The 27,889-nt window shown below is 39.5% G+C and overlaps 1 protein-coding gene across 1 annotated transcript; it reads left to right on the plus strand.

Moving 5' to 3' along the window:
- The first annotated feature begins 20,251 nt into the window (after positions 1-20,251).
- si:ch211-171h4.6 (C3a anaphylatoxin chemotactic receptor) lies at positions 20,252-26,156 on the plus strand. Its single transcript, XM_004074037.5, has 3 exons — positions 20,252-20,393; positions 21,654-21,834; positions 23,307-26,156. The coding sequence occupies exons 2-3, from the start codon at positions 21,658-21,660 to the stop codon at positions 24,180-24,182; spliced, it is 1,053 nt and encodes a 350-aa protein (XP_004074085.1). The 5' UTR covers positions 20,252-20,393; positions 21,654-21,657; the 3' UTR covers positions 24,183-26,156.
- The last annotated feature ends 1,733 nt before the right edge of the window (positions 26,157-27,889 follow it).

Consider the following 27,889-nt stretch of genomic DNA (forward strand, 5'->3'; position numbering starts at 1 on the left):
TTACCATGCAACTTGTTCGCTGTGGCAACCCCTGATGGGAGAAGCCAAAAGAGGAAGAAGAAGATTATATCCAATTGTAGGTCTGAACTCAAACTAATGCATCAAAAAAATAAATAAAGTATTATTTTCCTCCTTTTTCCTAATCTATCATTTCTGTTTATGTACTAATTTTCTGTTTGTGGCAACTCCTTTTCTTGCTCAAAGAAAAAGTCATTCAGTGTTGACCTGCAGGTCTTGCTGAGCCTGCACCTCTCTTCCCAAACTTTGTCACCACATGTTGAAGAAGATGGTAAGATGACAGAGGGCAGCCAAGTTCACATTTTGCATTTAGGCAAACGGATTTTTGCAATTTTTGCACCTAATAAAAACATAAAAAAATAATTTCAGCCATTAGGAAATTGAAGCCACACTTACTCTGCAGATTTTCTTTCTAGTTACTTCAGGTGATGGTAGAGCTGAATTTCTTCTAAAAAATATTGTAGTCACTCCAATTGAGTCACTTTGGAATAAAGACCAGATTATATAACTGGAGCAGAATGGTTCTCTTAATTCACAACAAGGTGGTTTGAATTTCGCTGAGTCTATGTGTGTAAGGAGGTGGGGGGGGGGGGACATCTGCAGTGCATTGGCTGCATCATGCTGCAGTTTCCAAGAAGCTTCAAGTTTCCTGCTTCAGGAAACTTTTGATGAATTGGCCCCGACCCACAAGGAAGCATGAGACATCAGATTGAAGCAGTCAGTGCTCTACTTTACCGAGCCCCCCTTTTATTTTTTATCATTGGCCTTCCACAAATTTCACAAATGTATATGACTTGTATCTTGCTTTATTGCTCTTGTTAGCATATTAAGTATATTTGTTTTAAATTCCATTGAAATTATGATGAGAATAGAATAGTTTTAGTCTAAATGAAAAACTTTGCTCCTCCAATTTACTGACATTTGACAACTTATGAATGACTGTTATTAGAATATCTTTAATTACTGCTGAGGTTTTTATGCCCAACATGTTTTTTAATGGATTCCAACAAATTTAACCAAAATAAAAGTAACAAGTCTGTAAATACATTTACTTTTTCCTCCTATGTTTTTTTTTAAATTTTCAGCAAGTTTATCATCTCAGCATTCTTTTAACTCACTTGTAGTTGTTTTACTCTTGGTACATGTAGTATTTAAGCTAGCCTGTTTAGAATTTCCAAACCAACGTTACGCACTATTGCATTTTCTTTTATTGCAGAAGAATAAAGCAGTTGGGATTTTTTAGTAGACCTTTGTATATTCTAATAGGTCACTTTTACTTAACTTACTTTTAATTTTAAACTAGACATGGCATTTAATGTCTTTGTCAAAACTGCCCTTTTGGATGACATGTGGGTGAAAAACAGGGCAAAGCATAGGGGTTGCAGGTGGCCCGCATGAACTTTTAAGCTCTTAGACCATTCAGTGAAGATGTTCACACGCATTTTTTCTACAGTCATGCTGCGAGCATCAGGTCATAGCAAGCACTTAAACAACACACAAGGGTAAAGCTTGAAGTGGGTGCTAGCATATCATAACCCTAACCCCCTACAAATCCTGTGCACTGTGCAATGTGCAGTTAGGGAAGGTACATGGTTCATGAATGCAGCATGGCTGTTAAAAATGAGGAAGTCAGACAATGAGACTTTACGTTTCACCTGCACATCCCGTGTGTGCAGCGGTCAGTAAGGGGCCAGTACTCGCACTTTACTGACGACTAGAGTACGGCGTCACCCATACGCAATTATACCATGGTTAAAGTGAATACTTGATTCTGATTGGCTGATAGTTGTGGATTAAAAAATGCTATACCACATAAATTGTAATACCTAATTCAACAGTTTATCAGAACAGCGAGATAACAGAAAGTTGAGTGATTTTATAGTCTCCCTTTAACCTGTTTGGTTGATTTGATCTTCTTAAGACTGGGATGCAGCAGAACAGAAAGCGAGAGAGGAATCTAAGGAGGAGGAAATAATACACAAGGAGGAATTGAACTATTTAGCCTTCAGACGTTTTTTCTTTGAAACAAACTTTTGCTTCATCATCTGGACAAAAACAAGAGCTAAGAGGTGAACTTTCTCTGAGAACTGATGCTTTAATTAAGCTTTCCTGACCATCAACATATCGCTTTTCGTTGGCGCTGCAGCTGAGGATGGTGCGAGCTCTGTAGATGCATGACAGCGCGTGGTACAGTGTATCAAACAGTCTGCAATTTGTGAAAAAGCTATTTAAACTGATGAAATAACAAGAATAAAGGATGTGGTACACATTTCTTTCGTAAGTTACGTGAAAGAAAAACAGTAGAAAAGATGTGATTTCATAGTCTCACGGTTCAGGCTGCCTGGTCTTCATTATCCCTTAGATAGTGAATTTTGAACGTAATTTTCCATTTTTTTTTAATCGTTTTTGTATAAACCTTCCAGCTTTCATAGATAAGTTTGTCAGCTTAGTTATTTATTTATTTATTTAGCACATTGTGTATGTATGTAAATCACCCTTTGTTTCCTTTTAGTTCATTTTTGTTTTTCAACTTCTTTTTAGGCGTTTCTACTGTCTTTAGCGCATTTACCATAAACTTGTGACTCTGTCAGCAGCAGCAAATAAAATTTAGAATAAAAATTGTCTTCCGAAAAACAACTTAACCTGCTGTGAAACTGGACTGTTCATGGACGAAGAAAGTTAAATAAAGAAAATCAACCTTAGCCAGGTGCTTTACCTACCCCCCAGTGTGCAGGGTTTGGACATTCCTGATACATTACTAGACCATATAGGGTAATGATTTGTCTCCGCCAGCGTGTGTGCTCAAAAGGATGACCTCAATAGAGGTTTTCATCGTCAGGTCAATGCGTTTCATCATTTCCCTTCAACCACCCACATTTGACTTTTTCACCCTCGCCTCGCTGTCTTGTTGAAGGCAGGAATGCGAGGAATGCAGCAGTGAATGGGGAGGGGGGGTCAGCATGCAAATCACTGAATGAAACAGGCTTCTCCTCGAACGCTTTGCTAATATTCTGGAAAGCTTGCTGAGATGTTTTACCACAATAAAAGCTCAGGAAGGGAAAAAAAAGCACGAGGGAAACCACCACTTTCTGTTGTTTCACCATGAATGCTTTGAAATAGTGTGTTTTTTTTCTGCCTCAAAGGCCTCTTCTGACACACAGTGTCTAATAGCACTAATTTAAATAAACCCATTGAGAGGAAATTCAGCGTGACAGCCTGATCTCAGCCTGATGTGGACATCAGCATGCAGGGACGAACCATCAAAGTCAAGGTTCCATCTAAACGATGGCTTTGGAATGTTTTTTTCTGATGTGGGAATCCGGTGGTCTTTCGGCCAACACGACGCTGATCTCATTCAAAGATTTGTTCCTAACATACCACATGCTATACACTAACCACTTCCAGCTGTGACAGACGTACGTAATACTTTTACCTTTGGCTGCATTGCATAAAAATGAACTGAGTTGGTCGATCACACGTCTCCTTTCTCCTGCGGAAGACTTTTACCGTTCATGTTCACATGTGCTGGGATTGGAGAGTGAGAGGAAACAAATCCTTTTTGGAGTAGAGCACAATCATTGTAAACAGTTGGAGCGAAGAACAACTTTGAAACTGCAGTTTCAAACTGGACATTGGCCTTTTTAACCCTTTACTCTCTTAACAATTGAAACCAAAACTCTACAGTAGGATTGGGCGATGAATCGATTTAATCGACAAATTTTGAATTTGTTATTTAAGAAAATGTATATTTTGGGGAAAACTTGGATTTTATTTTTCCTGTACTTTGCTTTCTTGGGGTACCGTTGCTTGGGATCATATCATCCCTTGAAGTGTGTGTGTTGCGAGGCTCTGGTTGGGTGGGTCAGGTCGGAGATGGGTTGATATACAGGCAAGATCTGGAGCAACCTACTGACAACTAACTGTTATTGTTCTTAAGTTTAATTCAAACATCTTAATAGTAAGTAGAATATTCTCTTACAGCTAGTCTGATAATAAGCCTGTCCAAAGAGGAATGTTTTCAGTCTAACTTTGAATGGAAAAACTGTGTCGGCCTCTCTTACATGAGCTGGGAGCTTATTCCATAAAACAGGAGCTTGATGACTAAACGCTCTACCTCCAACTGTACCTTTACAAATTCTAGGAACCACAAGCAGTCCTGCATTTTGAGAGCAAAGTGTTCTGATTGGTTGGTAAGCCACTATGAGGTCTTTAATACAGGATTGGGTCATATCAAGGCCTTATAGGTAAGCCGGAGGATTTTGAACTTGATTATAATTTCAACTGGGAGCCAGTGAAGTGAAACTAACACAGTAGTGATGTGATCTCCTCTGCTAGTTCCTGCTAACAATAGTTGCTGTATTCTGAACAAGTTTAAGACTTTTTAAGGAACTTTTGTGGCACGCTGCTAACAAAGAGTTACAGTAATCCAGTCTGGATGTGACAAATGCATGGATGAGTTTTTCAGCATGACTTTTGGATAAAATATTTCTTCTGGATCCAGCAAAATGAAGCCAATTCAGTTGCCATTTTTCTGCGATATGGGGCGTCACCATTTGGAGTCAGTTGACAGTGATTGGTCCGAGTCTGTCTGAGTCAACGTCTCTACAGTAGCCGATCATGAGTAAGCTTGTTCGAAGTTCACACCCCTTCGACTGAAAGTGGGCTTGGGCGAATCTGTCGATCAAACGTTAGAGATGGGGTTCAGCAGGCACCACATGATTTCACTGAGGCGTCTGATTGGTCCGTTTATAACTGGAACAACTTGTGAAAAAAGGAAAATATCAGGAGGGAGGAGGTCAGTCTGTTCAGTTCCTATTTACAGTCTATGAGCCAGAAGAAGACAGAGAAGGTCCAGTATGGTCTGGTTCAGTATCCGAAAGTCAGGCAGAGATAATTGGAGCGATAGCGATGATGCAGTTCAAACAGAACATCTGGCAGAGTAACAGGAAGGTGTGACTGTTCAAATAAGGCAGCGAACACACAGGTGAAGGCAATGAAATTAAATGTTGTGGAATAACCGAGTGTAGTGAGAAGAAGTGTAAAATACAGGACGTTCTAGTATTGCAGGACAGGAAGCAGTGCTAAAACTATCTGATAGAGCCCATCAAAACACATTCTGGTCCAGTTCTCCAAGTTTGCCAAAAACCTGAAGAGGAAAAACTTATCAAACGAGCTGAAAAAAAACTTGACTTTAAGGACTAAACTTAAGTTAGGTTTTCCCAAACCAAACAGGATCAAATGTTGAAGGAATGAGGACAAAAAAAGCATGATTTTAACCTTATTGAGGGTTGTAGATGATCTCAGATTAGATTAGATCAAATAGAGAAGTTAGATTAGTGTTCATGTTGTGTTTTAGTTACCAGCCTGTTTGTTTAACACATTTTTTAATGTGTTTTTTTTAAAACAGCTTTAAGAGAAGCTCTATACCATAAATATGCAATATTAACATCACATGACATAGTAAGAAGTTATTTTTATGGCTGTTAATGAATTATTAAGGTGTCAATGATGAACATAAGAATTTTGAAGAATATTTTATAACTTATTACTGCTACTAATGCACATAAAATACCCCTTGGGTAAGAGAATCATTTTTTCTTCTTATAGCTCCTTCATCACCTTTGCTTAATCATTGCATTTTTACATCCTCTGCAGTTTCAGTATACATCAGGAAAAGTAATCAGTACAGTAGTCCGCTGTAAAGTTTGTGCTAACAGGTTTAAACCAGTTCCGTCGCTGCTTGAAAGACAAAAAAACTCCTTTAGCCATCATGTGCTCCAGTAATTTCTCAAAGCAGATCAAAGAAAGTGCAGCTGTCAGCTTTTCTAGATGTTATTTCAGGGAACGAGGCCACACATGGGGCCAAAAGTGACGTCATGTTTTGTGTCGCTTAAGCTCCTTTGAAGCATTTTGACAGGATGAAGTCTTGTAGGAAGGCCAGTGAGAAGTGAAAGTGCTGCTTTGCTAATCAGGCACACGTGACATTCTCAACCTTGCTGGGTGACCATTTCCGCCTTGAGAATTTGCTGTCTTCACAATCCACACATCTTGATAATAAACAAAATGACCCAATAAAATACTTTCAGTACTTTCAGAAACAGCAGATGCAGTAGGGGAATTTAGATCGAATAGTGAAACTCAATAAAACAAATCAAAACAAAAATACGGCGTGTGAATCGCAAAAACACGTTTCTGAATCCTGTGGCGCAACACCTAGAGAAAGCAACACTCGCGGGTTGAAAGTCATTTATTCCAAAGAACACTTTAATTGGATGCTAGGGTCTCCTGGTCCATATTTGAGCACAGAACACCTGATCAACAAGGTCCTCATTTAATAGCCAGTAGTTTACCTGAAGAAGGACTGTTCCAGGCGAGTCAGCATTTTCCTGCAACCCCTGGAAAACCAAGAACCTTCCTTTGAGCCTTTAAAGTTATTTTGATAATTTTTAATTGTATGATCATTTTAGGTAGCAGCACTTAACAACAGCCAAAAAAACACAGGACTGAAAATAATATAGGAATTTAAAAAGAAAAAGAACTAAAATTATGATTTAAAAAAAACTGCAGACAAATTTGACTCTGTGGGTTTTCTAGGATTATATCGGTAGATGGAATAAAACTAACAACGCACCTAAAATTTTGCAAAAACTTGTAAAAACTTGGCATGGAATTGAAACAACTTTTTTATTTTAAATAGCTTTATTTTTATTAAAATATGTAATATTTTAAATAGTTTTTGCAATGTTCTTTCCCTCTCTCTTTTGTTTTTTATCATGAAATAATCAGACCTTTTATGTGCCGATAATTGCATTGCATTGTTTTAATGTTACTTGTAATTCTTTGTATTTTGATGTCTTGAGGACAACAGATGGAAATTATCTCTGAGAGGTATAGTCTGGTACAAAGCATATTTTCTTTGATTAACGCTCCTGTACATGGTCCCTGTCAAATCATTTAAATAAATAATTAAATTAATAAAATCTGTTTACATGGGTGGGTCAGGAAACCAGATCCTGGTCCAGAAAATGTTGTCAGTGTACCGTGAAGCAAAAGACGATGGTGTTGATGTCAGCTGAGAACATTTGTGACATATCAGTTGTTATTATAATATCCCTTGTGCTGTCTTAGATGACCCCACCCTTACTTTGATGTGTTCTCCCTGCCATGACAAAGGTGGATAAAGGTGGAAAGATTTCATGTAATCCATGGACACCACTGAAAATCACAAATCATTGAAGAAAAAAGTTCAGCGCACTGTCTAGTGGGTCTAGATGACCCAACTCCCAACGTTAAAGTGCCCTGGATAGCACAAGGGTTAAACATGCAGATGTAGGCTATGACGATTCAGTTGCCTCAAAAACACTCAGGAAACATGGCCACAAAAGAGTCCATCAGGTATGGATCGAAGTTTGAGGATCTGCAGGTCTAAACAATAATAGATTTCATTCAGATACCTACTGAAATTCAAACAGAAAAAGCCACATGATGATGACACTGATAAAAGAAAATCCCAACCCCGCTCCCTTGCTCTATTGCAGAATTAACTGTGCCCAGGTAAGAGTGATAAGGGAATAAGTGAAGTGAAGTAATCAACCGTGTTGCGTCTTGTTATACTTGGGTAGACTAAACTAGCAGGTGGCAGTCACATTACATCATTGAAAGCAAACTTCATTTACAGTTTTTTCCCAAAAGAATCCATCCAGAAATATTATATATGCCCACAGGAATTTATAAGTCTTCCGACAAATTACCCTCACACCAGCACAAATCAAATCAAAAGTCTGACTGAAAGTGTTTAATAAAGATAAAAGTGATTAAAATATTTCTATTGAAGTTCTAAGCAAGAATAACTTACAATAATAAATTCATTAATCAAGGCTAAATTTATTTAAGAAATACAAAACAGATTGTTACCAACATTTTAACCTTCATCATTCACGTATGTTTTTTATCCTCTTTAATCTGGAAACATGTTTCAAAACCAGGATTATTTTAACAATGAGATTGTGTAAACATTTTTAATTACCACATTTTTAAAGTAGATTTTTATTTAATAATTTTGATACAGATTCAAGGTTTTTTCCAACACTAATCACTTGTGTGACTGAAGGAAATGGTGGTAGAAAAAACAGTCATCCATTTTCCAACTCTGCTTAAGCCTTTTCTGGGTCACGAGGTTGCTGGAGCCTGTCCCAGCTACTGTTGGGTGAGCAGTCTGTTTCAGGGCCACACACTCACACCTGGAGACAATTTAGGATCATCAATGAACCTATATAATCAAGTTTGGGGACTGTGAGTGGAAGCCAGAGGCCTCAGAGAAAACCAACACATACAGAGGGGTCCCAGCTGGGATTTGAACCAGCTGGGAGATGAGCGTGCCAACCACTACACCGTCCTACAACTATGATTTCTTCATGAATGTGTATGAATAGGTTGCTGTAGCTTCACTTTACCACTAGATGTCACTACTTTTTATTGAGTGGAGGTCTCTAAGGTTCATTTTATTTTTCGTTTGTAGCCTTTTGCTATCCTGTGGGGTCCAGAAGAGCCCACTCTTACATTGTAGTGTTCCTCCTACCATGACAAATGTGGATAAAGGTGGAAAGATTTCATGTAATCCATGGACACCAGTGAAGATCATAAATCATTGAAGAAAAAAGGTTCAGAAAACTGTCTAGTGGGTCTAGATGACCCAACTCCCAATGTTAAAGTTCCTAGGATAGCACAAGGGGTAGAACAATAATAGAGGTTTCTAAAATTATAATGTCATTAAATCATTTGATGTATTTGGAATCCTAAACATTTTATTTTCGGGCAACATTTTGCCAGTGTTGAACACACAGGAAGTTCCACTTCACTTGATTGAATGAGTTTTTTGCATAAGAAGGGCAGATTAAGAGGAAATGTCTAATTTAACGGAACCAATTAATTCAAATTCAATAACAAATCTAAAAGAACAAATGTTGATTCACACATTTTCCCCAAGTTCTTTTCGTAACATCCTAACCCCCAGCATAGCAACATGCCAGCTGACAGAACATTTTTCTGAAATCAAAAGCAATCTCAGTTCTGACACTTTTTTTACTTCCATTTAGAGTTTTGTGTTTTATCCACAGTAATCTTCAACATTTTGACATCTTTCTGTATTGACAAAAGAATCTGAAAGTCTTTGCTTTTTTATTATTTCATCATCTTTTCTTCAGCACTTAAACTCTTCTTAGAATATAAATGTCTCTGAATTGTCTGAGTTTCATTTGTCATTTGTGAAATCTTTCTATTGTGTTGAATGAAATCGGATATGATATACTCAGAAATTACACTTATTAAACACTAAAAAACACTTGAATCTTGCATTTTCTTTTGATTAAAAAAAAATTCCTGAATCTACTTTTCATTAGTCATCATGACTTCCTTCTACAGTCCAGTGAAGATCTGAGTGTCTCATCGTTGTTATCACAAAACCTATCACTGCCTCCATTTCTCTGCCTCCCTGTTTTTCTGTTTTTCAGTAAAGTAAATCCCGCCTGTTCAAAATATCCTGGGAGGAAAAAAAAGAACACTCGAGGAATGTGATCCCAGCCTCTTTCCAGCGATCCCAGTATTTTGAAGAGCAGGAACATTGATGCATGTCTGGAAAAAAAGTAACATTTAAACATTAAACCACTGAAAGTCTTGATGGAATGTTAAAGACTTTTTCCCAAGTTAAAGTTTATAAAGGAGAAAAGCAGGTTAGGTATTAATTAAGGTAGATGGAAAACGATAAGAAACGGGGAAAGCGCAACGTTGAGACACTTTGGACTTTACCAAACGCTGGTTTCAGATAAAAGAAGTCATTCTTTTTCTTCTTTTTTTTAAAGTCATCCAAATGAATGGATGAATTCCTTAGGTAGTTTTGCAATACAGTAATTTTTTTCTTTTTACAGTGCTGTTTTGTGTTTATGTCTATCAAACGTTCCATCCATTTAATTAAAATGTCAGTTTTCCTAGAGTATATATATATATATATATATATATATATATATATATATATATATATATATGTGGGTTTGTGTGTGTGTATATAGAAAGAGAGAGAAATAGAGCAAAGACTAGCAAAGACTTAAAGGTTGTCTTGTCAATACAGAAAAATGTAAAAATGTTGAAGATTACTAAGAATGAGACACAAAACTCTAAATTGAAGTTAAAAAAAGTGCCAGCACTGAGATTGGTTCAGGTTAGAGACTTATTTGAAAAAAGTCTTATCATCTCCTTCCTTAGTCATTTCTTCCTGCTACAGTCCAGTGAAGATCTGAGTGTTGCATCATTTGTGACTTCTTTTCAGTACTTCCCATGTCACAGCTTGCTAAGATGGAAGTAGAAAAAAAACACAAGAAAAATGGGATTCAAACAAATCCAAACATGCTCATAGAAACATTTAAGATTTTGTGTGAAAAAATGTTATTATACCAGCAGTAAGAGCATTTAACAGGAATATGCAGGTGTCTCTCCTTCCCTTCAGGAAAGAGTTCCAAAAAAGCATCCGGACTGAGGCTATCTCACCTCTTTGCACTTGAGGAAGTGCCCTTAGAAAAAAACCTGTGGTCACTTTTCAACATATTTAACCAGAGGTAGAATGTGTGATTCTATCGTTAAGGTTGTCCATTAAAAAGACTCTTCCTTGTTTGACACTCTTGTCTGGTGTGAGCGTGCTGCAACTTTTAGCACCCTTCAGCTGCTTATGCAGTTTTCTCTGCTAATGAAAACCTTTAGGTTGAGTGGCGGGAACAGAGAGGCTGTTACCCGGGGTCAAGCAGGACTGATTATTCCAAAATTTTATTGGAAAAACGTTAAAGACAGGAAAACTCATGTTGAAATATGGCAGGATATAAGACATAATTATATGTATATCATAATGTTTTTATTACAGTACATATCTTTAAATAAATAAACAAACAAACTAATAAATAAATAAAAATCTTGCAGTTTCTTGCCAGACAAGTCTTTTTGTGTGTGTGGGGGGGGGGGTATTTTAACTTAGTTTGTGACCCAAACTAACTTTTTAGAAGTTTTCTGATCTAATCCCCAAAATCTGATTTCTTTCCACCTGTGTTTGTTTTACCAAGACAGGGGAAAAACTTCTTAGAAGAGCAAGATCTCTGTGATGAAAGGTATCATCAGCATAAATGAAAACCCCCAAACGTTTCTTCTACGTTTTCATCAGCTTCATTTTAAGATAAAACCATTAAATGTTTAGGATTGCCTCTGTTTGTGACAGATGCCACACAACGAAAGCTCAGAAAGACAACTAGCTCCCTTTTTTCCCCGCTCCAAATAAAATAAAGAGGCAAACATAGAAACACAAACTGCACATAACCTTATTTCAGTGATGTTCTCGTGGTATTGATGTGAACTCAAGTTGAACAATCTCTGGTTGTTCTAAAACAAACTTGAAAACCACCCAACACATTTGGTAATTTCATAGAAACATATTGGATCGTTGATGTTGACCTTTTGTCTTCACAAAGGGCTGCCAAATAAATGCAAATTTCAAACGATTCCTATACCTAATCATCTTTTTTATTAACTGGTAAAAGCAGCTGGTTTTACCAGTAGTGGAGCTGTATCAGCTTTTATTTACATTTTTAGGACATTTGTCCATCTTCCTGTTCACATCCGCCTCCTGTGAGCTCTTAAAATCCTTTTTATAATGCTGACTTGTTGAAATCAGCTGATTATTACATGAAAAACGACTTCAGTAAACTATAAAGCTGAAATGTGGTGTTGTAAAGATTCTTGAAATTAATTCACTGTAAATGATGACTATCATAAAAAATCTTTTCAACCACTTTGATTGTTGGAATTTCCCTCCTAGCAAAAAAGAATAAAGTCATAATTGTGAGACATATGATCTGCATGTTTAAATGACACCAGGTAAAAAGGCTTTTGTTGCTTGTAAAAGAAGAACTCTTTGTGAGGAGCTGTCAGCTTCGTCGTTTCCCCCACAGGTTGTTGCTTCCTCCATCATCCTGCTGGTACACGTTCGATTAAGGAAACGCTTTTGTGAGTGGCAAAAATCCCCCTCAGATGACAGCAGACGGAGTCTTGTTGAGACGGGTTGGCGGCTGCATTAGGTTGTGTCTGACACATTCTTCAATGTAATGAGCAAGAAATGTGTCACAGCAAACTTGTTTTTGCATCAAAGAAGTGAGATGAGTATGGGGAGGAGAGGCTTGTTAACATTACTTCATAACTCTCCCTTAAAATATCCACCACTTTACCTCAAGTTCTACAACGCAGTTCATTAGAAAACAGAGCTGTCACAGTATGCCTTTGAGTTGAGTTCAGTGCTGCCCCCTTGTGGCACGAGGCTGCAGACATTGAAGTGGGATAATCCATAGACTGACTGGATCAATTACTTATCGCACGTAGGGGAAAAATAGCACCCTGTTATCAAGTCAAAGTAAACTTTATTGTCAATATCTATAATGTTTTCAAATATGTAGAAATTGAAATTCCATTTCTCTCAAGCTCCAGTCTAAACAGGGAATCTAACTTCAAGTTTTACTAAATAAAATACAATAAGACGGGGAAAAAATAAAGTGACTATAAAAATAAAAAATAAAAAATAAAGTGACTATAAAAAGAGAAAAAAAATAAAGTGACCAGTGGACTGGTGGAAGGTGTGGTTAGTGCTGATGAAGTAGAATGACGTGTGCGTGTCAGAGTTCAGCAGAGCAGGGGGGCAACGGCACAACAAAAGGGGAGGGGGGGGGCAGGGCCGGGAAAGAGTTCAGCTTCCTGACAGCCTGGTGGAGAAAACTTTTTTTGAGTCTGCTGGTACTGGCCTGAAGACTCCCGGACGGCAGCAGACTGAAGGAGGTGTGGGATGGATGGGTCAGGTCGGCAATGCAAAGGGCTTTGCAGGTGAGACTGGTGCTGTAGATGTCCTGGAGGGAGGGGAGGGGGGCACCGATGATCCTCTCAGCCGCTCTCACGATGCGTTGGAGGGACTTAAGGCAGGACGCGTTGCAGGTGCCATACCACACCGTGATGCAGCTGGTCAGGATGCTCTCCACGGCACCTCTGTAAAAAGTGTTCATGGTGGGGGGAGGGGCTTTGGCTTTCTTCACTTTTCGGAGGATGTGGAGACGCTGCTGTGATTTCCCCGCCAGTGATGCCATGTTATCTGACCAGGAGAGAAATTCTGTGATGTGCACACCCAGGAACTTGGTGCTGCTCACTCTTTCCACCGTTGTGTTGTTGATGGTCAGAGGAGCATGCTGAGTGTGCGTTCTTCTAAAATCCATAACTATCTCCTTCGTCTTCTCCACGTTCAGGAGGAGATTATTGTCTCTGCACCAACCAGCCAGGGGGCTCACCTCATTCCTGTAGTTTGTCTCATCACGTTCCTGATTAGACCCACCATTGTAGTGTCGTCCACATACTTGATGTAAACGTTGGAACTGTGTGTCGCTGCGCAGTCGTGGGTCAGCAGGGTGAAGAGGAGGGGGCTCAGCACACATCCCTGGGGAGCCCCCGTGTTCATCGTGATGGTGTTGGATGTGTTGCTGCCGACTCGCACTGCTTGTGGTTTCCCCATCGAGAAGTCTAGCAGCCAGTTACACAGAGGAGCTTTGAGCCCCAGCTGAGCCAGTTTGTGAGTGAGCTGCTGGGGGATGATGGTGTTGAATGCTGAACTGAAGTCAATGAACAGCGTTCTGACATATGAGTCCTTATTCTCCAGGAGAGTGATTTAGCCGGTGCTGCTACGCAGTGGTGCAAGAGATGGCTGGGACAGAGAGACAAATTCGCATCCTGGACGCAAGTTGGGACAAGCGAGGAGTCAGGGCGAAACCATCTCCCTGATGGTGCGAGCACCCGCCGTCACCTGCAGCCTGTCCCTGCGAGTCGGGTTTCCACGCCATGAACAATCCAGAGCAGTCTGTGATGACGGTGCGCAGCCCAGTTGAACTTCCGCGCTGCAGTGGCTTAGCACCGTTGGAATCATACCTGACTCAGGTCAACTTGGCGGCTGGCTATGGGGGCTGGAGTCCCAGGGCTAGGCCTGGCTTTGGAGGGCAACACACTCCACGTACTGCTGGAACTTTCTGCAGCGGGGCAGCGAGACCTGTCGGCACTGACAGCAGCATTGGAGCGATGCTTTGGAGAGCAGGGTTCGACAGAACAGAACCAACAGCAGCTGGAGTCCCGTCGACGTAGAGACGACGAACGCATGGGGACCTTCGCCGCTGATGTGCAGCTCTTCGCTCGGCGGTGTTACCCAACCTTTCCACCTGCAGCAGTGGAGGATCTGAGCCTCCATGCCTACCTCAGAGGAGTTGCTCCAGAACGTCTGCGCAAGCATGCACGGGTGGCAAGGCCATCTACCTTAGGGGCAGCCCTGCAGGAAGCTGAGACTGCTGCAGAGGAATACTTCAGGAGCAGTTAACCGGATAGAGTCTGCTCCCTCAAGGCAACGTGCACCCAGAGGATTGCGTTGCCAAGCTGCGGGGACAGAGCTTGTTTCTGCTGGCTGGGTACCTACTGGCACGGAACTGTGTCAGTAACGGGTGAGGGAACCCAGCTAGCTGAGAGGAAGACTGTGGCGCTAATGGTTGGAACCCAGAATTGTGAGCATGAGTGTTCAGGTATGTAAGGGCTTGTGGGGACACTCAACCCTCTTAGGTGGGGGCAGTGTGGCGACTTGGGGGTTAGCCCCGTCTTCAGCTTCCAAGGCTCATGGGAAGTATGTAATTTTGGGTGTAAATTTCCTCACCATGGCTGTGTCCGAATTCCTACCCTAACCCCTAACTACTAAAACCCTATATAGTGCGGCACTATATAGTTCTCTGAATTTTCAAAGCAATTCGGACACCCATACTTTTCTCTTTCGGGTGTTTTCATATGGCGCTTGACACGGAAACAAAGTGGCGCATTACCGCCACCACCTGGTCTGGAGGCGAATTACTTCTATTCAACGCGGAGAATTACACCTATTTGTCAAAGTAAAAACATAAGAAATATGAACATTTTTACAAAGACTATTTATGAATCTGCTGGGTTCTGATCATGTAAAACGTGGCTAATTTATAAATAATAAAATTACAAACACATTTGTGTTGATTTAATGTTTTTGTTCAGAAATAAACCCTCAAGTCATTAGTCCATGGCAATATTGATTTTTTTGCCGCTGAACGATTTACGGGCTCTTGCGAGGAGGCATTTTTTTCAGTAGTTTTCTCTTCTACCTTACTGAAAATAGCTCTGAATATGAATCTGTCCGTCTTCCTGGCAATAATTCAACCGTATTTCGTGATCAGACCGAAAACGAGCAGATGTGCAGCATCAAAGGACAGCAAGGAGGAGAAGCAGACGTCTCAGAAGATTTCCTCTGGATGCCCTGGTCAGACATGAACAACTTGTGAGTTAAACTTCAAGTTTTTTTTTTAGTTAAAATTAAGCATTTGTCACTAATTGTGATCAAGGTTACACAATCTGCTGGTTAAGACTTTAAAATTCTTTTTCAACATTGGATTATGAGTTGTATAGTCTAACTACATGAAACACTTGTGAATTCAAAGTTTAGTATTTTTTATTCAGAGTCAAACCATATCCCTTGTTTAAAACAAAAATACTTTCATTTTTTAAATACTTTCATTTTTCACCCAGTAAAAAAAAACACAAGATGTTCCAGCATTTAAAAATACTTCATAAACTAAAATGTAAGACATCAAAAATAAATAGAAACATTCAAAAAATGAGATTTAATTTCCTCAATGAAATACATTAATGTTCCATTTTACATTGTCTTCCACGTCTCTACTGCTTTGCAAACATAAAGGTTTCTGTCCTGGCCCTTTACGCTGACAGTCAGCCCGACACAAGACCGGATTTTCGGCAAGACCATCAAGCATCCGGTGGAGCAGCTTCGGGTTCCTCACACTCTGGGGGGACAAGAGACTGATGTCCTGATGTTTCTTTTCTGGCTGGTGTGTGGCACATCTTACAGTGTGGTTGCCAGGGCCTTTGACATGCCACGGTCCACTGTGAGGGACATTGTCCACAGTCTCCAGCTGATGAGCAGGGCCATCCGGCTTCCCAGTGGGAATGAACTGCCATGAGTCACCTCTGGTTTTTTAGCAGCTTGCTTGGTCTTCCACCTTCCAAAAGGTCGTGGGGAGCATCGATGGCTGCCACATGAGAATAAAGACCCTAAAAGAAAATGCAGCTTGTTATTTTAACAGGAAGCTTTTATATTCCATTCAAATGCAGGCTGTATGTGACTCTAATGCTAAATTTATAGATATATTTCTTGGGAATCCAGGATCAATCCATGATTCACAGGTTCTACGTAAAAGCCCAATTTATGTAAATCAAACATTACCCACCTGAAGGATCCTTTTGGGTGATGGTGGGCATCTCTGGATTGCACATCCCATCACGCTGCTGACACCCTACAGGGAACCTATGAGGAATGTGGTTGAGGCCCGTTACAACCAGCACCACTCAAGTCTGCACAATCTGTGCATCAGCAAAGGGGACTGCTGGGAGCCACAGCAGAACGACACCAGGAACCAGCAGGGCGAGCTAAGTGGCATCCGTCTGCGAGGACAAATCTCTGCTTTCCTTTCAGATCCAACTGTGTCTCACATGACTCTGGAGGACCCCAATTATTGTTAACGTGTAAAAATAAATCTGAACATGTAAAACGAAATTGTAAATGTGTACATTTGATATTTATATGAAAATCCTTTTGAGATTGTTAAAAATGGCTCAGATTTAAAGAAAACATGTAAATTATTCATTTTTGGAATTGGAAAAACAACGGCAACATTACATTTTGTGAACAATATTTTCAACTCAAGTAAACTTAACAGACTCTCCTGTTGCTCTTCCTCCCTTCTTGCTCTTTCCTCCTCTCCTCTCCTCTTTCAAGAAAAACCTTTACCCCAATATGACAACGATTAACCGTTTATTAACAAACCAAGACTGATCATGATCAACAAGTGACTTGACTCCCATCCGGCACGAGCTTGCCTGAAAACAAACAGGCTACCTTTCTCCATCCACAGATGGATCAGATTTTCCTCTTCCTCGTCTGTCCCTACATATATAAACACATTTAAAACATGTGACTAATAACTTATGACTACGGTTAGAAGTCAGTGCTTTTTGATGTAATATCTAGCATTTCATTTTAGCCTTCGGCGCTAATTCGCGCTAGCGTTAGCTTTAGCATTACAAAAATTGATGAGCTTCAAAACATTGTGGGTTGTCGATTGAGGAATATAACATATTAAACACATCATCTTACGTATTTACAAATATATTTTACAACAGATATTAGATACTTTTTAATATACTTACATGTTTCGGTTGTTTTCCTTGCCCAACCGGCTGCCATTTTCGAATAATTCAAACGCAATGCATTGTGGCTCATACACAGTGCATTCTGGTCCGTACGCATTGCATTCTGGTCAATATTCGCCAATCGAGTGTGCATCGATCCACACTTGTTTTTCGTAGAGACTTCTGAGAAATTTCTAGTCCACTCGATTTTTGAACTGTAGATTCGGACAACCCTACAAAATGGCGACCGCACTATATAGGGGTTTGGGCAGTAATTTGGACACAGGGCAAGAGTGAGGGGGATGTGAGCAGAAGTGACCTCCATGCTGTTTGTCTGCTTGAGTGGTGTTCAAAGAAATTGGTTTAACGCTGGAAAGAAGATAATGCTTCTATGCCTACTTCTTCCTATCTGAGACTGTCTGGAGTCGTGTGGTGTTTCGGGCATGGACAGCTCTACAATGCAGCTAGTTAAGCAGCTTGGCCCTTGTTACCCCGCTACAGAGATATTCCAGCTGGATCGTTACAGTAATAAACTAAAAGTTTGACCCCGAACAGTGTTTATTTATTTTTTCCTATTTGCTGCTTTTTTCTTTTTTCACCTATGTCAATAAAAAATTGCTCCCGTTTGAAGCCAGCCTTCAGTGGTGATTTGAGGAACTGCAACATTTGATACTTCTGAGGTTTGTTTCAAATTTGGGAGCATAAGGTTTTCATAGTATCTCAACATCTTTTGTGCAGCACAGTGTCATAGCTATCCACCCACCCAAAAAGAAAAAGAATAACACGGATAAAGGGGAAAATATTATTTATAATAGAGAAAAAAACTACCCAAATATTCTTTTAAAAGATCCTGTAGTTGCACACTTTTATAAACGCAGATGAAGTGAAGTGACTGTGTTATAACACTGTGACTGTGATGTCACAGTGGAACACAAGACTGTGATGCAGACAAAACTGCTCTTTAACTCATGAGGAGCAAAATTAATAGAAATTATACCTTTTCTTTTTACAAATGCATGAAATCTGCGCATAAAAAAATTGCACATGTGGACATTAATTATGTGACAACAAAATACTTTTAAAAGGCATATAGGATTATTCAGCTTGCGACAAGCTTTTATTTATGTTGTCGCCATAAGTCCGAATAATGTATTAACATTGGAAAACGTTTAATCCTAAAGTCTCCAAATTAAATACATCAAGGATAACACCTGAACGTATCATCTTCTTGGTCAATTTCTCAAAATTGAAGATGTGTTTTCATTGTAATGACAATGTTTGCCCAAAAGATGGAGCTCTGCACAACAGTCGGAAATCAAAGCTCTACTAGTATGTTTCTTTTTAATTTACAAAAATGTGTTGCTGTTTTTGTGTTTGTTGCCAAAGTCAATTTTTACTCCTATGTACTTTTACAAAGATGTGCCCTGTTGCTATGGTAACCTGAAAAAGTAATGAACTCAAATAAAGCTTTTTGTGGAAGCCAAAAACGACCTACCTTGCTACTTTTTTTTTGTTTTTTTTCCCCCTCAAGATAACAAACCAAGTCTCAGATGACACACAGTCCTTTCACATTCCAGAAAAACAAAAATATATTATATTTTTTATTGCAACAAAACGAAATGTCAGAGAAATGTCTTGTGATAATTGTATCTACTATTGTCATCACCACGAGAAAACTTGTTTTCTTGTGGTACAGTGATAGACGTCAATATCGCGACAAAACACACAAAAAAAAAGTAAAAAAAATAAAACAAAGTAGACTCTTCTCGGGTAGGTAGGTTTTCCAAAAACACCTGTTTTTGAAATTTCCATGACTTTTGCCAAAACTTATGGGTCACAGTATTTGTTTCATACTTATGTTGCAGGTTGCCAAAAAGCAGAGATTAAAAGAAATAGGACATGATTGTAGACTTCACATATTTCTCATGGCACGTAAACAACTGAGACAATATTTCATCTAAGAAGAGAAGATTTGTTTAGAATAATTCAGCTCTTTTCTATTTTCTTTTTTGTTTCTAGCTTTTCAGCAGCATTTTCAGATCTGCTTAGTTTGTTTCTTTCTTTCGTTTAGCGTCTCATCTATTTCTTATCTCTGTGTTGTAAGGAGAAGCTCATTTATTGCAGCAGCACTTGCTGCACTGCTGTATCATAGAGGAAGCTGTGGTTCAGTCTAAACACCAGCCCTGGCCATCAATAAATTACATTTCTTTACCATTTTGTCATGAAGCATTTCATTTGTATAGCTGCTAGAACTTGCATTACAATTGAGATAATACTCTGTGTGAAATTATACTTATGACTAATTTCTGTTCCAGAAGAAAAATCACCAAAGAACTTTATCAAATTTAGCAGATTAAAAAACTGTTGTATGCCAACTTTTTGAAAAAAAAATGTGAAACAAAATTCCACATTTTCTTAAATGTTGAAATTCTTTTTTTTTTGTTACTTGGTTTAAACTTCTCTGGGGGGATTTCTGCTTCAAGATTCTAATTTTTAGTTCCATTTTCTAAAAAACAAAGACTTTACCAAGAAGTTGAGCTTTTAGACACGGCACAATACTGGATCTGAGCCAACATTTATCAGCCTGAGATGTGAACAAAATATCCGTGTTGTTAGAAGCTGTGGATTCTGCTGTCTGGGATTAGAACGGAACTCATGTTTAGTGTCAAGCTTTAATTCATAAATTGAGGCAGGAATGGACCACAACAGAGATGCAGCTGATGCATAAAGATTTCCTTTAAACTGGTTCACTTCCTCGTCACTTCCTCGTCTGATCATCGAATCATTTCTGCTACAAGAAAGCGGAAAAAGTAATCGTAAAGTTTATTTGTCTGATAGATCGTTTGGGCTTAAGTGCTTGTCTGTGTGGCAAAGTCTGTCTATGGAAAAAAAAGAGAAGCAACCATGAAGAAATGAGGGCAGTGACATCACCTGACAAAGCTGAGAGTTGTGTGTGTGTGTGTTTTGCTGATAAAGAGAACACAATTACCTGCAGAGCTCACAAAGTCTGCCTCTACAGCCGCCATCCATCTGCTTGGCATCTCCAGGTTAGAACCTGTTATTTTTCTAACATATTTTAGTCCCCTCACTTCTCCTTAAAAAAGCTTTGTGTTGTTTTGTGGCTGCTTTCCTACCCATTTACTGTGAATTTCCTTTATAACGTGTGATAGTCAGAGTAACAACTGGACAGCTTTTGGCTACAGCTTTGGCTTTTCATACACACTTTTAGCTTCAGTGGATTTTTTTTTGTCATTTGTTGTGGGACAAGTACATTTAGTCATTTATATTAAATAACTTAAAGCTTCATAAGTCATTTGTCCTTATTTAAACCTCTTTTCTTGTTGTGCTGTTGCCCCAAAAGATGAAGCCGACCATGCATGGGGATCAGTTTATTCCATTTTTAGGCATACAGTTGCTGCTACAGTACCCTGCTGTCCTACGACAGCTCTTTTGTCTTAATGTGAAGAGATAGCAGTCTGACTTTTTGAAGTGTGTGAACAGCTGTCTTTTAAACAGATAACCAGTTCAAACAGGTGTCATTATTACAGATAACAAGTGGAAGATAAGGGCTTCTTAATGGAGTAACAGGTCTGTGAGGGACAGAATTTTTGCTTGTTTATTGAAAACTCATTACTGTTCAATTATACAAAGAAATTCTTTAAATACTATCAAATGTGATTTTCTGGATTCATTTTTCCATTCTTGTTGATGTGTTTCTGTGATTAAAATGATAGATCTCTCATCTTCTTAAGTGGGACGACTTGCAGATTCTGTGACGGCTAAACACTACTAAGCATATTTTATGTATTAAAGACTAAATTTAAGGCAGGTAAAATTGCTGAAGTACAGCAAAGTTAAAAAGCCCTGAAAGATGCTTAAACTAAAGCCAAAAAGCAGTTTACAACAAATGTAAAATAAAATGTATCCTAAACAAATGAAAATTAAGTGTTGAATATTGCTTGTCATGCTGAAATGAAATTTACTTGATTGCAAACATTTCGTATATTGGGCAAGTAAATATACGGTAGAAAATCATATTCATTTTAAAGTTTAATTCGATTCTAAATTAACTGTGTAAAACGAGTGAAAAGAACATGAAAGACAACAAAAACTGTAATACAACAAACTGAAAAATGTGAACCGTGATGAATTAAATGGTCAAAATGACAAACGCTTATCAAATTATTTTAGCTAATAAAAATCTCAAAAGTTTGTCTTTTCTGTATTGACATCCGGCATGACCTCCCTTTCGCGTTCCTGCTTACTCTGAACATCTGCTGCAAGTTTCTGTTCCCTGTCTCTTCCAGCTGCATGATGGTCTCCAACATCTCCCTGTTTCCTGCCAAGCCTTCAAAGGACGAGCAGGCTGCAAATGTGGACATGGAAGCCATCATGGAGAACATCAGCATCATCCTCTACACCCTGACGGTGGTGCTGGGCATCACGGGCAACTCTGTGGTCATCTGGGTGGCGGGATTTAAGCTAAAGGTTTATCATATCCTTGTTAGACATCCTTAACTTTCAGTTCACTATTCACAGTTTCAGTAATGAAAGAGGCCAGTTTTGCAGGTTGTGTGTTTGCGATGCTACGTTGGTGCAAAATGCCAAAACAGTGCAAATAAAAATGGTTTATTTCTGGCTCCAAGAAAAGAAATTCAATTAAGTCACCATTTCTTTCGTTATTCGGACACCGCCACGTTGGAGCCAGAAATCATCAGAAAGCAATGATTTGTCCGAAAAGGTCTGAGTCCTCATTTCTATGGCAACCAAAGGTTTTGAATGTTCAACATGGGGACGACGCTGGAGTTGGCTTCCAATTCAGCTTCCGATTCGCGAGGGGCACTAAAGGAACATTCCGCTGGATTTTTACACACTAAGATCACCTCAGACCAGGTCCTGTTCAAAAACCACTGGACCTTGACTGCTCAAACCTGGATTAAATTATGCATTGGATAGTAAAGAATACATTAAACACAGTTTCTGATTTGTGAAACCTTCCTCATTTGTGAAAATGTAAAATAGGTTGATTTCTATCGCATTTTACGCACTGAGTCCACCCATGTCACATTTATCCTTAAATTGCATAAAAAGCAATAAAATGATACAATTTCACACTGCAGTTTTTGAACAGGACCTGGTCTGAGGTGGACTTTAATTGTATTTAATGTGTTCTTTACTATCTAAATCATAATTTAATCCAGGTTTGAGCAGTCCAGGTCCAGTGGTTTTTGAACAGGACCTGGTCTGAGGTGATCTTAGTGTGGAAAAATCCAGCGGAGTGTTCCTTTAGTGCCCTCGCGAATCGGAAGCTGTGAATCTGAAGCCAACTTCAGGGGAAACATCACACTATTATTGAGTGGTACACTAAAGCAGAAATATGAAAAAAATAGGATTAACAAGAACTTGTTAAAAAAACCTTGCAGAACGAGAATAGTCATTCTAATTAATATAATGACTGTAAATTTCTCAGTAGAGGTCTATGGGGTATTTGGCTTCTTGTAACCAGTGGGTACTTTCTGTTTGGATTGCCAGGGGGGAGGGTGGTTCACTTAGTCTAGTTCTCAACTAGTTCTCTAGTTTCACAATTGAAACTGTCCTTTTCTGCTTAAACTATAATCCTATCTATACATATTTGGTAGTATGCATACAGATCTCCAGTTGTTTCCCATAGGTGATGGAAATTTTAATTTAAACTTTAATCAACACAAAACCACATATTTGTCCAAAGCCTAACTCACCTATTTCATTGTTGGCTTTAAATTGACTTTTTTTAAGTAACATGTCTTTCAATGGGGCTTACTCAATTCTGCAGCAGCTTACAGCCATCCTTTGAGGAACTACATGTTTTGATACTTCCACTCAGTGCTGTAGAGCAGAGGTTATCCCCTTTTCTGGCTTCTGAATAGAAGGAAGTTCCTGATAGCCAGACTTTCCTGTCTAACTTTCTTCTTTCCTCTTAGCCGAAGGTGACCAACGTGTGGCTGGTGAACCTGGCGATAGCAGACCTGATCTTCTGCTTCACTCGAGTCTTCTCCCTCATAAAGAAGCTCTTCTTCGACCACTGGCCATTTGGTGTCTTCCTCTGCAAGTTTAACGGCTTCTTCAAGTATGCAAACATGTTCTGCTCCGTCTTCCTGCTGGCTGTCATCAGTCTGGACCGAATGCTTTGCATTTGGCACCCCATTTTCATGAGGAGGCACCACAAGATGTGGACAGCACGGGTGGTAGCGGTCTGTGTCTGGATTGCTGCAACCGTCTTCAGCAGCCCCTACTTCATGTATCGACAGGTGTACCTGGGGAAGAAGAACCTGACCAAGTGTAGCTTGGAGGTGAAAGAGAAGACGGAGGAAGACAACACCGCCAAACACGCTCTGTACTCCATTCGCTTTGTGTGCGGCTTCCTCCTGCCTTTCATGGTCATCTTAGTCTGCTACATCTTGGCTGGCGTTGGGATCCGACGCACCCGCTTCTCCAGGAAGTCGCGCTCGCTGCGTGTGTTGGTGTCGCTGGTTATAGCGTTCTTCGTGTGCTGGGCTCCGTACCACTCCCTCCTGCTGGTGAAAATGGTCGACAACAAGAACCCGGTGTTGAAAGTGTGGCAGCCGCTGGCCAGTGGCATGGCCTACTTCAGCAGCTGTGTGAACCCTCTGCTGTACTTCTGCATGGGGCTGGAGGTGAGGGGCCGCTTCAGACAGAGTCTGATGGGCATTTACAGGCGCGCCCTGGCAAATGTGGAAGAACAGATGAGCACCGAGCGCTCCATGGATGACAGCATCACGTCCAGATACAGCTCTGCTGTGGCGCCGCGGCGGAGTCTGGACGTAGCAAAGATTTAAATGACAAACTTTTAGCTAACTTCTGTTTTATACTCCATTCATTAATCAGTCAAGGTGTTAAAAACCTCAGGATTGCATCACAGCCTTCAGGTGTTACATCCCAACAAGAAAAGTTAATGAAAACAAACTTTAAGCAACAATCGTCTGACTTTTCACAAGCAACAGCGGGCATGATGAAATCGCAGCCTACAGGAGTCAACTATGGCACAAGATCCTGAATCACTTCTGACAAACAAACAAAAAGGGAATCTGGCCCACACAGTAACCTTTTGCTTAAGTTCCTTATGAGGCCGTAACCAAGCGATGAACTCCTGGTCCACTTGAAATCCCAGGATTGTAAGTTTCACTTCAACTACTTCACTTCGGCAGCTGCATCTGATGAACTTCATTTCACATTTAAAGATTGTTCAGGGTAAAGGACTTGCATTCTGAGCAGAAGGGAAACTGAGTGAGGGATTGTGGGGAGGAATAAATAGATCAGTTCACAGGTACAGCAGTGTGTGCTGAATTTGGGGAGAGGTCAAAGTTAAAGGCCTCGTAAATGTGTGTAAGTTAATGGCAGAAACTAAGCGCTCATTTTGGGGCCATTTCTGTGTTTTCAAAAAGCAACAATGGATGCTGACTTCTTGTGGAATGGATGGAGAAGGATTGCGGTGTACATTTAGGTAAATTTTGTCGACATTTGCAATGGAATAGCATCAAAATACAGCTAACATTCTTGTAAAGAACAATGTTCAATGACATCGTCAGAGAGCAGTATTGACATTTAGTCAATTTTCAGTGACTTTGAGTGTTTTTAGACATTTCTAGCAGTCTGGGTGAATTCTGACAGCTTATATAAGAGTTTACTACTCCGAATCAAATTGTAATTAATAATGGTGGGCTGATGGGAGAAAGCTCAGTAGTTTGTTTTCTGTCAATGAAGAGAATTCCACTGTAGCTTGATCTGTTAAAGAAAAAGAAAAATTTTGCCTTTAAAGTCCAACTCCTGTTGTGAAAGCGTTTCCAGTGGTCTTTTAATTTCCAACACTTAAAAAACATGTAATTTTCCAGGACATTGTTTCTGCACTGCAGCAGGAGTTAATTAGAAATTCACCTCTGAATTGTGGGTGGGACTGATGGCATTGAGCAGCCCCACCCCCATTTCCCATCACTCATCTGTTTACACGCTCTCCAACTAGCTTATAGCCCTTTGCATCCCCAACCTAACAACAAAAATGGCGAGCAATATTGGAGCTATCAAGTCGTAAAGTTTTAGCCAGATGCCAGCTCAGACGAGGAAAACCAAGACGTACATGGATCTGGACATTTACAAGTAAAAACATCAGAATGGAGCAGAACAGAGGGCTTGTGGCCCACTCAGCTTATTTTTTTATCGTCACACCTTTTTCAAACAGTATAATGTCATCTGCTCCTGATTCACAGTAATTTGATCAAAAAATACTTAATTCTGAGTTTAATTTTCTTTATGTCCTCCACCATCAGAAAATGCCACAATTACATGTAAAAAACACAATTTTCATCAGAATGGGTCTTTAATGAAAAAAAGATAGTCCCTTTGGTATATTTTAACCTTCTTCTTGATCTGTGATATATTAAAGTAATGCATCATACCTCCATTTCTTTTCATTTTCCTTGGTCAAAATGAGAAGTATCTGAATCACATCTGCTGCAAAGGCAAACACACGTAATTTGCTAACCGACCCACCAACCAGCAAGCTGCGTTTGCACAGTTGGTTCCTGTAATTTTAACTTTAAATACGTGTGATAATGGATATGTTTTGGCTTAGTTGTAACCATGTTTGTCATCCGGTTAGGCCTCGACCTAACTGATCCAGTGTTTCCATGTGCCTGATCAAAGTTTGGCTCAATGCATTCCCTGGACATTCCAACTATAACCCTGTGAGCGCACAACCATTGTTTTAGCAAAAGTGTTCTGAGTGAAAAAATGCTAATAAAGGATTTGCATCTTCAGTCAGGAAGTGAAACAAACCTTTTTTTGCAACCCAACACTAAATCTGTGAGAAAAAACAAAAGTGAAACATTAGGACACAAGCTAAACCCTCAGATGTCAACATTTGTTTCTTTTCCTCTATGTAAACTACAGACTGGAAGTTATTGTTTTATGTCTGATAAGGTGGTGGTTGAGAAATTCGTAACCACTGTGCTACCCTAGGCATTTTAACATTGGGAGTTGGGTCATCTAGACCCACTAGACAGTGCGCTGAACTTTTTTTATTCAGTGATTTGTGATCTTCACTGGTGTCCATGGAAGTCTTTCCACCTTTATCCACCTTTGTCATGGTAGGGAGAACACGTCTATGTAAGGGTGGGGTCATCTAAGATAGCACAAGGGTTAAAGGAGTTATCATCTGAAAGTTATTTTTGTGTTTGAGAAGCGGAGGAGGTTAAAGCCCTCAGGTTTTTCCTTTTAGCCAACTTTTAATGCAGAGGAAGAAAAGTGGAGGTGTGATGTCTAAAGACTGCAAAAGGAAGTGAAAGCATTAAAAGGAAACACAGAATTAACCACAGTCATGAGTGGTTCCCTTGCAGAGGTCACTCCGATGCCCGAATCGAAATTAAGATGCATTTAAAATAACCTTTTATTTTCATGTGTGATTTTATGCTCCTGCGATTTACCATAGTGAGAGCTCAACAACCAGGTCATAAAGTGCAGCCAAACAGTGTAGCTTTGCAGAACACTTCAGGATCACCAGGAGACCAACCCCGTCTAAATTATCTCTCCCCCCCTTTTATTCAGACTTTCCAGTGTTTCTGTTGCAGGATTATTCTTCATCATAGCTGAGCCATAAATCACTGCTGTGAGATTATTAGAATTATTATTAGAAAATAATGAGTCCATCATTATAGGGATATAAATAGAACCGTAGCAGGAACATAAACTCCATGTGGCTTCATAGTCCCACTTTGATCATCTTTGGATTTATGTCAAAAGCGTCCCCAGTGGTCCTTAGTTTAGTTAAGCTGTTTTTAGCCAAAATCAAAAAACCTGTGCCGTTTTGTAAAACATAGTTTCTGCAAAGACATTGTTGAAGGAAAATAAGACGTACATGGATCTATTTGTCCACAGGTGGATGCATCAGAATGGAGCGGAGCATGGAGCTTGCAGCCGACCCAGTGTATTTTTTACAAAACTAATACAAAATTTTTCAAATGGCATTTTTTTAATTTGACTAAAGAAATTCTCAGAAATGCAATTTTAAGCCTATTGTTCTTTATACGTCTTTATACGTTATACGATCGTGTGAAAAATGCCACAGGAACATGTTTAAAACACAATTTGTTTTCACTGGGGGGCTTTAATTCCTGACGGCGGTTTCTGTTTAAAACCTGAAACAATCTCTTATTTTGGACCAGAACCTTTCTTATAGTTTTGACAGATCCAAACCCACCAACAGAAAAGGAAATCAGACCATTTTTATGTGGATCAGAGTTTTAAAGTTTGACCTAATTTAACATTTATGTGAAAATTTAACAAATGGACCAGTTCACTATCACAGAACTGGATACATTAACATTCAAACTGGCTGTTTACATTAAGATAATAGCAACCAGAGAGTTTATACTCATATCTGGTGAATAATTCTACAGTCATCCTTGTAAAGAAAGTTCTCTTTTTTCATGTTTGCCCCGTCCACAACATGATCATCAAAGGGTTTTAAGCGTGTTCCTCTTTGCCTTTCTTC

The sequence above is a fragment of the Oryzias latipes genome, chromosome 11 (genome assembly GCF_053564925.1).
Source record: "Oryzias latipes strain Hd-rR chromosome 11, Olatipes_Hd-rR_3.1".
In the NCBI taxonomy this organism is placed as follows: domain Eukaryota; kingdom Metazoa; phylum Chordata; class Actinopteri; order Beloniformes; family Adrianichthyidae; genus Oryzias; species Oryzias latipes.